This window comes from Haliotis rufescens, unplaced genomic scaffold (genome assembly GCF_023055435.1).
Source record: "Haliotis rufescens isolate VD_foot unplaced genomic scaffold, xgHalRufe1.0.p SCAF_22, whole genome shotgun sequence".
NCBI lineage: Eukaryota > Metazoa > Mollusca > Gastropoda > Lepetellida > Haliotidae > Haliotis > Haliotis rufescens.
The window spans coordinates 11,340,958-11,357,184 of NW_025963913.1; the positions used below are offsets into that span (position 1 = coordinate 11,340,958).

Consider the following 16,227-nt stretch of genomic DNA (forward strand, 5'->3'; position numbering starts at 1 on the left):
TCCATTTTTTCCACTGATAATACATCAAATGTTGAAATACAAAAACAATCTGGCATCAATGTTATGTAAACAAACTTGTGAATGAAGGTGACCTTCGACACACCAACGTGATCAGGATTATGACCCCGGGATGCAATACCAAATAAAAATGTATTTTATAGTAAAGATTCGTTTTCGTTAATCTTATTATTAAAAAATGATGTACATGCTATTTTTAGATTGCCATTATTTATATATATCTTTTACAAATGGGATAAGGCACGACTTGTTGAAACCAATGTGGGTTTCTTCTAATTACTTTCTAAAACTTTTTGCATGCCCCCTTTCCAACCACGTGATCTCCTAGCAACAACGCCCCGAGCGCGCATCCAAACTGGATTACTGCTTACGACAACTGTCAAATAGTTTGCAGGTTACCTTGTCTTCAATATGAGCATCAAACATTTTCGTGTGATGCTAAATTTGACAGAATAGTTGTTAGAGATGATTAGGGGAGCCTTTGGTCATTTCGATTATGACATTGATGACTTTCTCATGGAGAAAGTTCCAATTGAAGATGACATAATTCCGGCTGCCAACTCGAATCAACAAGATGGTTCCTCTCTTCCCGCCCTTGCAAGTACAACAGAAACATTGACAAATTCATTGCCGATTCTTGGTATTTGTGGTTCAGTGTCAGCCAGATTTCATTGTGAAGCCAGTTGAAGGAGAAGATGCCTGCTCTCACTGTTTTTGTCAACCATGCGCGACACAGCACAGACAGTCGTGGTTAGGGAATGGCACCCCACCAAGTTGCAGAAATTTGTCGATTCGGAAACAGCGCTACAAATACTTCTGGCCTGAGCTGAATAGACCAAGCTCTTGGAGACATGGGACACATGTGGATCTAATTATAAAACTCGGTTTGGTGTGTGAAAAAATGGTGAAAGAAAAGGAAATCAGTGATTTAATTTGTCTTGGAACATGTGCATTGGATTTTTCGTTATCATAAGTACAAGTACAATACATGTATGTAGAATGGTCTATTGTAGGTCAGAGCATTTGGTCCTATTTCGTTGCCTTTCCATCCTGCTGGTATCAGTTGTTTTTGTGCATTGTTATGTTGATACATGTGACATGTTCATGTATTGTTGTCAAAGTAGGATATATTGGCGCAACTTCTGAAGTTTAAAATTTGGCATATGTCAAAATTATATTTGTAAAGCTGTTTATTAATAAACATTTTAAAAATGTGATCTGGCTATTGTGTTTTATATGATAGGCCTAACTCTGGAATGCAAGTAATCAAACAAATACCCAAATATTTACGTTATTGTCGAAATAAATGTTTAATCTTGTCGCTAATTAAGGTTATTGTTACATTAACTGACAATGTTGTTGTGCTGCTGTTCATCCGTAAATATATGCATCAAATAACAATTTGACCACAAATGCATTGAATGTGTCACATGTACACATGACCATGTGCTTTGCTATTTATAGCGCAGCCGTAAATAAGCTCCGCCCACTGTGATTGATACAGATGCCAAACACGATCGATTCGATTTTTTATGATAACTCCATAAAATTTATTGACTGATATCTAGATATGGAGTCATTTGTGGTATCCAGGGTTTGTCTTTCAAGTTGATACGAGGTTTGACAGTCAATGGTGATCTTGTTTGCGTACGGTTTTCAAAAAGCTTCTCCCAACACTTGGTTGTGTTTACATTGTCAGCCATTGTTCGAAACTGAAACACCGCCACCTTATGGGCTATTTATAGTCAGGGTGGGGCTTTAAGGTTGGTACTCAACATTATTAATATGATTGTATATATCTATCATTATCTTACCTATCTATTCATTTATTATTATGACCCATGAAGATCTGGGGTAGAATAGGTCTTCAGCAAACCATGCTTGCAGTAAAAGGCGACTATGCTTGTCGCAAGAGGCGACTAATGGGATCGGGTGGTCAGGCTCACTGACTTGGTTGATGCATGTCATTGTATCCCAAAGAAACAAACATTTATTATTTATGGAATACTAACACAAAATGATGATATCAGGTGGTTATTTCTTCAACAGCATACCATCAGTTTCATTAATCATATCTTATATTCGGCGCAACATCAAAGGGTAATCAAGAAAACCTCATATAAAAGATACTGAGAAACTTATATGTGGCATGTCTTAATGACTACTGTCCCCTGGTCATGGGAGCATACATCATGGTCAAACAGATTTAATAGTATGTCTAATTTATTGTCAGGGGCACATTGTAACATTATTTCATATGAGTAGTGATATTTTCAAACATACAGTTAGATTGTCAGCAGATTACCCCTGCCTGTGACATCAGTGACGTTTCCACATACTGAGCGATTTAGACTATTTTCAAGAATAAACCCTGTGTATCCAAGCATCCTCAGGTTGATGAAAAAAGCATTTACGTGAACAATTAAGGAAAGTGTAACCAGGTAACTTCTGAGTGGGATTTGTGTTTCTCTTGATCTTAACCTTGTATTTCTATAGCCCACCTGATGTTTAATCCAGCAGCAGTACAGAATGGTCAATAAACAAATATCACAATACATAACAAAAAAAGTGTTAATTATAGTCATACAAAATAATAATGACAATATCAAACTTTATAATATTACATGCTGATATGATTGAGAAATGGGGATAAGTGTATAAAATCAGATAAAAATTCTTTGAGCAAATGTGAAAACATTCCTTGGATCAAAGGCCAAAACAACAAAAAAACTTCAGAGATTACAAAAATGAAGGGCACTAGATTACAGGGTTAAGGGGATGTCAAAGGTTGCAAGCTGAGTCTAAAATAGAAAATATGATCACAAGAAAATGAATCCTATACTGCATTCCACATACATGTACTTGCATTAATGTCATAATGATATGTGCAAAATGGACAAGTAATTGGCAAAAATGCTTGCTTGCTTGTTGTGTAACGTTGCACTCAGCAATATTCCAGCTATATGAAGTCAGCCTGTAAATAATCCAGTCTGGACCAGACAATCATGATCATTGATCCATGCAATTGGGATTTGATGATATGCATCAACCAAGTCAGTGAGACTGACCTCCTGATCCCGTTAGTCGCCTCTTACAGACAAGCATGGTTTGCTACTATTGCTATTCTACCCAAAATCTTCGTAAGTATGGGCAAAACAAATGTCACTTAAAAACTTAAATGGCATAAGCAATCTGTGAGGAGTTCAGAGACACCATTGCTGGGATCATCCAAGCAAAGTTTCAGCTCCTGAGGTCTTGCAGTTTCAGAATTCATGCAAATCAAAAAGTTTAAGATGGGTGGACAATGAGCCATGACATGAGATCTCTCCAACTTTCAGTCTAAGTGAGCAATGAATCATTGTCAACAGCTGTCCAATTCCTAAAAAAGAGACTCCCTCGGACTATATTCTTAACACAAACTACAATCAGTCAGTTTGACACTTTACAGTTTACTCACCGTTGCATTTCTAATGGCTGTCAGTACATCTCTAGTTGACAAACCACCAAGTGGGTCAACCGATTCCAATGTTCTGCCAAATGTCTCATGAAATATGTAACAAATTCTGGCTCCTCCACAACTGAAAAAAGATATTCATGGAATGTCATATCATAGACCTAATTTCGCAACCATAAAGTTCTTCATGAAACTTGACATGTAGTAACTCGGTTGATAGTAACTGTGTCAGTCTGTATTTGAACAAAAAAAGTCTGAGTAATGGCTGTTGTGGCCATATCAAAAATCGGATTTGAACCTCTTGAACCAATTTTAGATTCCTTGGTCCAGTGAAACCTGGGGAAAAGTTGTCATTTAGACAAATGACGTATAATAGCAGATTTCTGATCAAGATGCCTTGAACAAACTGTGAATAACACATGGTCACAAACTTAACCACCAAGTTTCAGACTTCTGACCCTTTAAAGTTTGGAGGACAAGATTCTAAAATGATATTAATTTTCTTTACAATATCACTGCTATGTTGAAATTTCAATTCTAAAGCCTGGATCAAAGATGAACTCCCATACAGCAAAAAACCCACCAACATCCACACACAATTTCAGCTGAATCCATGAAGCTGTTTCAAAGAAGAAAAAAACAAATAATGTGAGTGGATAATAGGAGCAAACAGGGATTTGAACCTACAATCATAGGTTTTTTTGTGTGTCCAAGGGATGCAACTCAGGACACAGTGAATTGCAGCACTTTAGGAGATTGAGCACTCGTGCCTCCCTAAATTATGAGGAAATAATGGTGGCCATTATTCTGTGTACTTCTTAGAGACACTATAGATGGGATCATTCATGCATGTTTCAGCTGTTAATTTCAGTTGTTAATTTCATAATTTCAATTGAATTTGTCCATTGATGTCGCTTACAAAAACCTTTCCAACAAGTTGAAGATATGCATGATATTGAAAAACACATTTTGTCAATATACTGGTATTGTCCAAATGTATTGTGATACATATTCATCAGTATTTCATATCATGGTAGTGGAGAATACCGGTAATTCCTCACACATCTTGTGTACATGCAATTAGTTCCCTGTCTGCATCCACAAAGACTGCTGGATAAAATGATCGAGTGTGTGTTCAACATAACAACCAATCAGAGACCTTGTATCACTGAGTAATAGATATTTTTACACCATGTTAATTTAGAAGCACGGCTGTCATTGGGCAGCATAGTCTCACTGTCAATGGGAAATTAATAATTAGCTCTCAATATTTTATGCATGCAATTAATTCCTGAAGAAAATTATCAATTGGGGATGACAATCATAATCGCATAAATTAAGGCTCAAAATTGCAAATATTACACCAAAATCATAATGGTGGACATCTCTGCATCAGCCTTGTAGTTTCATAGCAGATGTTGAAAACTCAGAAACATGAGTATGTGAAGGTAAAAACCTGCCTATATTCATATTGTCTTATTCCCAGGGTTCACTCTAGGATAATTTTCTGACATGGGCCCTTTATGTGGACATTTTCAGAAATACACCCACACTTGACCATACAGCACCATGTTAACAAGCCCCATTGTACTAAACAATGCGGGCATTTTTTCAAATTTAGGGGCTAAAAGCACAAGGCCCAACCCTAGAATTATCCCTGTATTCCACATAACACATATTTGCTGCATATCAAATTTCACAATCATACATGCAGAAATGCCTGAGTAAAGGACAAATGTCTTTCTGTCATTTTCAAAATGGCTGCCATGTTAAAAAGTCAGATTAGAATTTTGTGAAAGTTTCAGCTCCATAGGCCTTGAAGTTTCAAAGAGATGACGATAATGAAGTACCACAAGGAAAACAGAGGTAAGTGTTAGGGGAGATTATTGGGGCCATTTTCACAATTGTAATTGTATTGGCAATAGTAACCCACACCATTTCAATAGTATTGTGATAGTTGTCAACTTGTCAACAATGTAATAGAAATGAATAAAGGTGTGCTGACAATCTCAAAGTCAGACAGTTAATCCCTGGCGTAAATCGAACCATGGGGAACTAACTCTTATCTGAAGTTGTTGTAATCCCTGCCAGCCAACACCACGGCAGGTATTAAATTCACATAATTTATATCTTAATGAGAGGTACCGGTATCCTGCATGCATTATTGCTCAGTCAAGCAGATTAAAGAAGATATTTAAGAGCATGTCAAAGGTGCACATTTCATTCAACTGCAAAAGTCAGTGTGAAGGGTTTCTGGGGGGTCACAGGGTGATGTACATTTTAAGTAGTCCTGCACAAGGAAGAGTCCCCCAAAGTGCTGCAGATCACTAGCCCTTGCCTTGACGACTGGAACTACAGCTGTTTTGACTTTGACCAGCCAAAAGGTAACAGACACACCAGTCAATTTGTCCAAACATGCCAAAAATAGTATGATCTGTTATTCCGAAAACAACATACTGTCTGTATAACAATGATAATGATGTATCATAATAAAACATGCATGCAGAAATGGCCGAGTAATGGCTAAAAATGACATTTTCAATTTGGTTTTGAGACATCATAAAATCATTCAAAAAAAGTTCCACAGGCATTTCTGCGGAGATGTGAAAATACAAAAGTTAACAACAGAAGGACAAAGCGCCACAACATGAGCCCACTTGACTTATAGTCAGGTGAGCTAACAATGACTTTTTCAATATGGCCACCATGTTTGAAGTCTGAATGGCATTCTGTGAGCAGTTTTTCATACCCCAAAGCTGTGATCATACAGACAGTTTCAGCTCCACACGTGAGTTTCAGTGGAGATGATCAAAGGGTAAAAGTTAATTTAGGATGATGGACAATCGGACAGACAACCAGTCAAGACAATGCACTACATCATAAGCCCATTATATATTCCGCTCTATTGACCATTTCTGGAAATTATCATGCTCATCTTACTTTTTTTATTTTCAAAGATGTAGCATCACCTTATTGTGTAAGTATTGTAACTGCTCTTGTGTCACATCTTATGATATTTCATAACCACAAAAATACACAAAATATGACAAAATATTTCTTGACCCTCTAATTCTGAGTCACACCAATATTACTTTACATCAGGAAAATGTGGGTCAAATAGTGCCTGTTTACATAACAAACCCATCAGATTTGAGTATTCTCTAAATTTATTTTGAGTAATATATTAAACTGAAACTCATTAGCAATAAATTTATGTATTGGAGAAAACACGCTGCGAGTTCGATCCTCGGGAATATGAAGAAAACATTTGTCATTTGATTTTACATTTCATTACATGTTACAATCTGAACGGAAGTTATATTAATAAAATACCCAGGACATATAATATCCCTGGGATATTATATAAAATCCCAGGGACATTACAACGTCCCTGTTTATGAGATTTAACCCGACTCACAATAGGTTTTAATGCCTATAGAAAGAAGTCTCTTACTTAATAGCGATCCCAATGAATAGGTTTATAAATGAGCTTCCCTTTTCAACTTGAAATTTTTGTCCTGGATGGAATATTTTTTCCCTGTCTGGAGCTTTTAGACTATGGCTTCAATATATCTGGTAATGCTGTTGGAAGACAGTAATTTTGGATGAGATTTTTTACGAATGAACTTTTTGCAGTTGTTGCATCATCATGATCATGTCAAAATATTGGAACCAACCTTGTTATTAATGTATATGATATGATATGATACAACTATTTATACGGATGGTGAAAACACCGAGATCTGAGTTTGGCCAATAAATAGAGAATCTCACCCGAGTGTCTTTTGATATCAAATATATCAACACCAGTTGATAAAAGTGGAAAAATTCCGAGGCTTGCTTATCAAAAGACATGAGGGAGGGATTTTATTTATCATCCAACATCATTCTTCCAACTTTTTCAGTTTGTAGACAGTAATTAGCAGTGTCTTCAGTGTAAAAAGTACTGCTAACAGTTTCAGTAGCAGAGCCATTAGTGATGTCATTTGATTGTACAATGGTCTGCAAAGCATTGTGATGCAATTTCATAGCAGCGATATCTACAGTGTAGATATCGCTTGATCTCACCCGATATCTCCTGTGGGAGCCAGTTTTGGATGATAAATTATTATAACAGCAAAAGACTTCATCTTTACACCAAACACGGATCAAAAGGTATCCACAATGTCAACCAACCAACTATATTTGAGTATTCTCCTAAACATTATTATGTTGTGCTTGTTGTAAGCATGGACCTATATAACAAGTCCGTGTTGTAAGCAATACTTTTTTTTTGCAATATATTCTATATATTACATGAGATGGCTACTCACAGCTCTGCTGTTTCTATGTTTTTGGCTGTTCCTTCTATTGTGTTACAGTATGCTGATGCAAACTTGGTGATGATCTGTAGCAGCAAGTGGCCCTACAACAAAGATTGTGAATAAGCACAAGCAAATTTCTTTCTTATTTTTGGGCCTTCTCAATTAGCAAGTAAACGATATCTCCATTCTATTATGATACATTTATATACCATGGACCCATATGCCTCCATAGCTTTGTTTTGGAAGTGACGTCACAGTTATATTCGAGACAACATACTGAACTGGAATAGAGTACTGGTGATTCTTCAGCTTGTTTCAATCATGAAAGGACAGTGTAATTGGAATGGATTCCATTTTTAGCATCTTGTCATCAAAGCTTAAGAAATGAGATATGGTGGTGAATGCATCTGGAGCATGTAGGATAATAGAACAGAGATTTAAATACACTGGATACTTAAGAAGGTTTTAAGGAGAAGCCCATACCAAAACATTAACATAAAAAGATCAAAATTATCACCCAGACTGTGTTTGATTTGTTGCTTAACTGTAACACACCCACCCTTGGGTGCATTCAGTGAGTGAGTGAGTGAGTTGGGTTTAACGCCGCTTTTAACAGTATTCCAGTTATATCACGGCGTGTCAGCTTAATGTGGGAGGAAAGCCGGAAGTGATGCAGGTGTCAGACGTTTATCGGTGAAATCCACGAGCACGGGTATGGTACTGACAAACCTAGAAACATAATCGGGGCGAACCGGGATTCGAACCCACAATCATAGGTTTCTGGCGTGCCCAAGGGACGCAACTCTGCACAGCGAATCGCGGCACCTTAGACAACTGGGCCACCCGTGCCCCCGGGTGCATTCAGAATTCCCTGTGTACTACACAGGTATATCTAGTTTCCCGACACAAAAACAAATAAATTTTCATGCATTGCACTCATGCCATTCTCATATATAATGATTGTTGGGTGCATTTACATTGCATCACATTTCTGTGTTGAGATTGGTTTGTGATCTCAGAAAACCTCTTATCCCTTCTTCTCTGATTCCTGTGTGTAAACAATCTTAAAACGTCTTTACAGCCTACAAAAACACCTCATACAAACACAGCACTGTGTACTGCCTGATTCCGTGCAACTTAATCATGTGACGTCCCAAGCTTACTCTTTCGTAGAGCATTCAGGCTGTTGTAATTGTGATGCAGGGATGGCTATGATTTTTTGTAAATATTCAATTTTTAAAAACAAATTCTATCTCACACTATGCATTTCTTCCTAAGGTTGGTAGGAGGGGTACAGATACCCAAGCCTGTAGAAGACCTCAACCGTGAGACACACGAGGAAGCCAGCCCTAAACCATGATCCAATCTGGCAATTGTCACATCGACTAGGGCCATCAAAGACGAAAACTCATGTATGGGTTGCTTCTAAAAAAACCTTTCTGCTACTAGGACGTACTTAACATAAGTTTGGGTAAGTTGTGTTCCATGTCTTCGCCGTAGACGTAGATCTAATGAGTGACTGCGTAGCATTGAACAAGGGGATGCCCATCCAGCAACAACTTACAACCCACCCCACGTACGCGAGAGAGGGAATCATCCCTTGTCTGGTCAGTAAAAGGTTCTTCAAGACTGCTCTCCCACATACATCCAACGGACAAAAGGCAAATAATCCCTGGTCTGGCCCGTAAAGTTTTTCAATACTGCCTGCAACATACGCTCTAAGACGTTAGGCGAACAGCTTGGCATATCTTTTTCACTTCATTAAAACTATCAAATACACCTGCAGTGATAATGAGAAAAAGAATGATCAACCACAACCGTACGGGTCTTCAAACCAACTACTACACACAAGTATTCCGTAGACATAGGTGAGCAGGTAGAGGGTTTGAGACACCACCAAAACAGCCACACCTTGTGACAACTTCGATGTTGAAGACAGAAAGTTTGCTTGTACCAACAAATCAGGGTTTGAATTTCTGCTACCTTGGAAATCTTCAATCCAGTGGTCGATGCACTCATTGAGTTGATTCCTTTAGCTTCCTTGAGGTTCACAATTACTGTAGGTATTAAGCGATCTGTTGAGGTGGGGCTATGGTCGGGGATTGAATGTCCCGAGTCTTGCAGTAACCTTCAAATGCCAACTTGTGGTCATAGAGAGCCTTCGTGCAGGAATGATGTGCATCTGTGATAGATCGAGCCTCTCTTCTAGAATATCCCTTAGCGATCAGAGATTTCTGTGCCAGACACAGAGATGCAGCTTCTCCGGTAACAGATGAAGCTGGCTTGAGTGTGGTAGAAATAGTAACATTAATGTGGGTCTGGTAGCTGAGCATTGTATCGGGTTGCAAAGAGATCGATGTCTGGGGTTCGGCAGAGCCTGCAAATTTATTGAAATATCTCCAGATGTAGCTGTCACTCTGTCAGGTATGGTTGATCCAGTCAGGAAAGAGCATCTGCTATTACATTCTTAATTCCTGGAATGTGCCTGGCTTGAACCTGAATGTGAAGTGAGTCTACCAGTTCTTTGTCGATCCCATCTTGTTGGTGTACCACACCATCGATGTGTTGTCCGACTGACTGTAGGCTTACAGAACTTCTGCTCAACAGGTTACTGCTGACACCACTGCCCTTGTTGATGTGCAGATTTTGTTCGTGTGCGGACCAATGCCCTGCTGTCTGTTGTTCCAATAGGTGCGCTCCCCAACCGAGCATTGAGGCATCCACAAACATTCAATTCCCAAAGCCACAATTGAAGGTGCTGGTTTAATGGCATTGGGAGGCGAATCCTGGTTTTGCAATCATCCCTCTTCAGGAATGGCCAAAGAAAAAAACAAACTATCCATCAAAGTTCTCTCTCTGTAAGAGCCTGTGCTGAAGATATGAGGCCCAGAAGTTCTTGCCACTGTAGATGTGTTGAGGACTGTTTGGACAACAGTACTTGCATCTGTATCTTCATCCATCTGTCTGGAGGAATAAACATCTTGCCCACTTTGTTGTCAAATAATGCCCCTCTGAAATGTGGGCATCGAGTTGGGTCATCTCCGACTCTGGAATGTTGATAATCAAACAGAGTAGATGTAGCAACATACCTGCGAAGTTGAGGTGCTTCTACAAGGTCTCCATGCGCCTGTATGTAGTCAAAGACTATCCCTGGACAATTGAAGATACTGTGTGACAGGTTTCGTGATGTGGGTGAATAACCACAGGTTCATAGAAATTCCAGAACACTTTCCATTGACAATGCATCCCTTGGAATCTGAAGCAGAGGTGCTGTTGATGCTCCTGATGAATCGGCATGTGAAGGTATGCATCTTCCGGTCAAAAGATCATACGGTAGTTCAGTGATGTTCTGGAAACTGTATATTAAAGATCTTTATGTTGATGATGCACAGGTTGTCTTTCTTTAGAACGAGTAATACTCGAGAGTAGAAACCTGAGTTGATGGGATTGTGTCTTGCAGGGCCGAAACTTGACTTGCAGCTTAGGCTGGGGGTGGAACTGCCACGCTTAGTTTGTAGCCCTCTGTAGGGGTCTTCCAGAATGATCCAGTTTGCTGCAAAAAAAACCAAGCATTCTGCCTAAAACTGGGGGCAGAAGGTCCCAGTCGCATCGAACTGTCACTGGGAGACTCTTCGGGGTCCTTACTCTTGGTAAAGGCTACCATCCTAGAACTGGTAGACTTGAAACTTTTAATGCCTTGACCACGGTGAGAGCTGCAACTAAAGGAACCTCTTTTGTGCTGAAAAAAACTTGAGTACACTGCGATCTATGTCTATCGCATTGACTGTCTTCCAGCAGTTGGTGCTGAAGCTTGGAATGGTCAACCTAGATCCGTGTTCTTGGTTATTTCATTGATCTCCTGAATCCTATTAGCAAAGAGAAATGGAAAAGACCAGGTTTGTTGGTACAGCTGCATCAGGTCATCATCCAAAGTTTGTAGCGTAGCGGCGCATCGCAATGCATTTCCACCCCGATTTTGTATGCCATAATCTCCATCCCAACCACATGGGTTACAATGATAAGTAAAAGGAACACTTAAAAAACTCTTTAATAACTATAAGGAAACATAGGTATGACAATAATTGAAGTACCAAGCAACTAAACGCTGCTTTTAACAATATTCCAGTTATATCGCGGCGTGTCAGCTTAATGTGGGAGGAAAAGCCCGAAATGATGCAGGTCTCAGATGTTTACCACTTCGGTGAAACCCACGAGCATGGGTATGGTGCTGACAAACCGAGAAACATAATCAGGGTGAACCAGGATTGGCAACCCACAATCATAGGTTTCTGGGGTGCCCAAGGGACGCAACTCTGCACAGAAATCGCGGCGCCTTACACGACTGGGCCACCTGTGTCATCCACAAAGAATTTAGAAAGCATGGCACGAAAAAACGCAACCATGCCATTAAATTAAAATTTGGCCACCTTTAAGAGATAAATATTAAGGCAATGGTAGAAATCATATGGAATATATGAAGACACAAACCATAAGAAGGATATAATTCACATAAAACTATAGTGATGTAATAAACTGCAAAGGAATGTAATGGATACAGCTGAGAGCACAAAACAGTTGACTGTTCTTTCTGAGTGACAGCAGTTATGTGCTGATCAGTGACGTCATCCTTTCCGTGGTAGCGTGGGAGCTGTTTATTGGGTTAACCACATAACTAGTTGGAACAACTTCTTCTTCAGCTGGACCTCACATAGCTCTTCTTTTTGTCAAAAACAAGCAGTCAATGCATCAAGGAGTAATGTAGGATAAGTAAAACAATCAACCATTTAGGAGTTTTACTTTTACTTACTCCGTTTCCATTTTTTTTACCAATATTAGTAAAATCTAAATATTTTTTACATTTGTATACTTATCCTGCATTACTCCTTAATGCATTCACTGCTTACCTTGCGACAAAAAAAACGGGACAGCGTCCGGCGATGGTCTTTGGGTGAAGGTTCTGTTCCACAATCCCACTTTTGCACCACGCCGTCGCTGTCCCCGTGACCTCACGTGACCAAAGGTCAACTCTTCACATCACTGCCTGTCGCCCGAGCGAAGGCTGGGCCTTAAACGTAGTAATGCAGGATAAGTATACAAATGTAAAAAATATTTAGATTTTACTAAATTGTTTACTTATCCTGCATTACTCCTTAATGCATCTGTATCGGACAATTTGGAGGTGGGAAATCCTCACAATACAGAAACCTCAATAATTCACACCCTGAAAATACGACCCAGATTGGTCGGTAAACTGTTAAGCGGAAAAAGTTGAGAGAAAACGCTAATATGGTAGGGTTATTACAATGTGGCAAACAATTGCACATGGGGGTAAAGAGCAGTTCCCTATACATTTTTAGTAATAAAGACAACAAGCTCATCAGTGAAATCTTTACTTACTATATAATTAAAGCCCTGATGACAATAACTTGTCTTCCACTGGCGAAATCTGATTGATAACACCGGAAAAGAAAGGCTCTGTATAGGGTGAGTACATTATTTGCGTCGAGGGTTGGTAACTTGCTGAGCTCCAACCAACGGTCCAAAACTCTGTACACCTTCAACGTCCTCGAGAGTCACAAATTGGTGATCGAATAGGCCTGAAGGATGACTGCGCGTAACCATAGAGATGGTGCCGCCGTGACTAATGCCAAAAGAAACATTGTTTTCTTGCTGAGGTCATAAAAAGAGGATGCATTGAAGGGCTCAAAGGGGGGTCCTCGCAAACCTCGAAGTACCACGTTCAGATTCCACGCAGGTGGGCGGAACTTGGTCTTCTGATCCTCAAGCCTGAATGAGCCTAATAAGGCCTGTAGTTCCGGGATCTTAGTGATCTTACGATTATCCGGAATGGCCAACACTGAGTTAAGTGCAACCAAGTACGTGGTAATAGTGCTACCTTTCAAGTGTCTATGGGTACGCAAATGTAGGAGGTATTCAGCTAAAAACTGAGGTGATGCAGTAAAAGGGCCTTGACCTTTTGCCTTGCAAAATGTTTCCAACGATCCCCACTTGTCATCGTAAAGGCCTCTAGTAGAGGCATGATGAGCTAACGTTATAGCTTTTGCTGCCCGAGCCGAATAGCCCTTTGCACTTACCGGGGTAATGCCTTCTTAAGACAAACCAACCGTGTAGACGAAATCTGTCTGGTGTTGGATGAGGCAATTTGCTGTGAGGGTGGATAAGTAGGTTGGACCACTGTGGGAGGGGTAGTGGATCGTTTTGTGCTAGCTTTCTGAGCTTGACGAACCACCCTCTCGCTGGCCACCAGGGCGCGACCAAAGTCAGAGCAAGTATTCTTGTCTCTTTGACCTTTTGTATTACCCTGGGAAGTAGAACTGGTGGCGGAAATGCATAAGCTTTTAGTCCTTCCAAAGGAATGCTGAATGCTGAATGCGTCCACCGCCCAAGCCTCCGGATCTGGTAACAGGGAGACATACGTCAAGAGTTGGTGATTTTGGCAAGTTGCAAACAGGTCGATGTTTGGTTGCCCGAACTTCCGAAGCAATAATTGGAATGCTTCAGTGTGAAGTTTCCACTCGGTGGGTGCTACCTGGCTGGGTGTGACAGAGCATCGGCCAGAATGTTTCGACATCCGGGAATGTGCTGAACTATGAACCGTAGTTGCAGACGATCCACTAGATGGAAAAACTTGAATGTCTGTTGAAGTAGAGAGTGGGAGTGTGTTGTTCCCTGATTGCGCAGACACTGCACCACAGTGCTGTTGTCTGTGGATATGGAGAGTTGGGCTGATTGTAGTTGATTCTGCCAATGGGATATGGCTAGAATAACGGCTTCCAACTCCAAATTGTTTATGTGCCACTTCCGATGAGCCCTTGAGCATAGCCCTAAGACTGTCTGGTCTTGTAGGTGATCACCCAACCCCTGAAGGGAGGCGTCTACGAATAGGTGTAGATTCGGGGACAACCCTGATAAAGAGACTCCTCCTAAGACATTCGACTCTATAGTCCACCAAAGGAGGTAGGGTCGCATGATGGCCTTGAGTGGATCCTGACTCCTGATGTAAGGGTTCAGGAATTGTTGTATTGGGCGTAATTGTAATCGGCCTCTGTTGGTTAGGTCCTGGGCTGAGGTGAGTAACCCTAACAACACTTGCCATTGGTGAAGTGTGCGTGATTGACAAAGAGCAGGTGACAGGAGGCATAAAATCTTGTGCCATCTGTCCCTCGTGACTGACAGGAGGTTCTGATCTGTTTAAAATAGTCCTCCTATGAACTGGAGTCGAAATGATGGAGTTAACTCCGACTTTGCCTCGTTGATTATCCAACCCAGTTGATATAGTAGCCTTCTGGTGAATTCTCGGTGGCATACTAACGTCGTTGTGTTTTGATGACACAGGAGACAGTCGTCTATGTACGACTCAAACCAAATGTTCCTCAGGTGTAGAAACGCAGTTATGGGCTTCATTATTCGTGTAAATAGCCACGGGGCCACTGAAATGCCAAATGGGAGTACTGCCCACTGGTAGTGGACCCCATTGAACTGGAACCTGAGGAATCTGCGATCGTTGGGATGGATCAGTATGTGCAGATATGCATCTTGTAGATCGTTACCGATCAAGGAATCGAACGCTTTTATGCTGGTTCTGAGTAGTCTCAATGTGATGAGGCGGAAATAGGGTGAACGCTTCAGATAACGCTCATTGGAGACAGAGAGATTGTGTATCATTCTCATCTTGTCTGAGCCGTTCTTGGGTACCAGGAAGATGTGAGAATAAAACCCGGGTGTTAACGCTGGGGTGTGTATAATCTCTACGGCTCTCTTTTCCACTAGTAAGTCTATGTTGGCCTTTAAAAGGATATGTTGCTTCCTTGGATAATTCCAAGGGAGGGGAGCCGTGGTCAACGGAGGAAAAAACCTCTATGTCTAGTTGGTAACCGTGGCGTAGAATGTTGAGAACATAATCGTCCCTGAGGATGCTCCAGTTCTTCCAAAATCGACTCAGTCTCCCGCCTACGGGGATATCGACAATTGGGACGACTGGGGGTAGGAGATCCCAGTTGTGACTGTCCAACATTTCAATGTTTGCCCCTCCTATCGCCTCCCTTACTGTGGTATTTACCACGTCGGGATTGATAAGAACCTTGAGGTTTCCCTCTGCCACGCCCTTTACCACGAAAAGAATCTTTCACCTGTCTTTCCTTAAGGGACTTACGTCTAGGCCTGTAATTGCCTGACTTGCCTGATCGCTGGGGAAAATTCTAAGAAACATGCTCCAAAGCCTTGAGCGCCGTTTCATCCTTGAACAGAGATGAGGAAGACCAAGGTTGACGTAGCAATCTGCGCTTAAACTCTGAGTCCCAAGTAGATAGGGCTAAATAACCCCGTCTCCGAGTGACAGTTATTTCCACCAACGCAGCTTTAAGATGATTCCTCATATGGTCAATCTGATGCTGTTGAAAATCAACTACAGTTTGGAAGTGATCTAGTCGG

The 16,227-nt window shown here is 40.6% G+C and overlaps 1 protein-coding gene across 2 annotated transcripts in view; it reads right to left on the reverse strand.

The window, feature by feature from the left end:
• The window catches only part of LOC124146403 (dynamin-1-like protein), a 95,931-nt gene that overhangs the window by 57,735 nt on the left and 21,969 nt on the right, over positions 1 to 16,227 (reverse strand). For both annotated transcript variants that reach the window (XM_048401507.1, XM_048401506.1), the window contains exons 8-9: positions 7,786 to 7,877; positions 3,476 to 3,596 (exon numbers count right to left, since the gene is read on the reverse strand). In XM_048401507.1, coding sequence (XP_048257464.1) covers positions 3,476 to 3,596; positions 7,786 to 7,877 — 213 coding nt within the window. The remainder of the gene's footprint in view (positions 1 to 3,475; positions 3,597 to 7,785; positions 7,878 to 16,227) is intronic.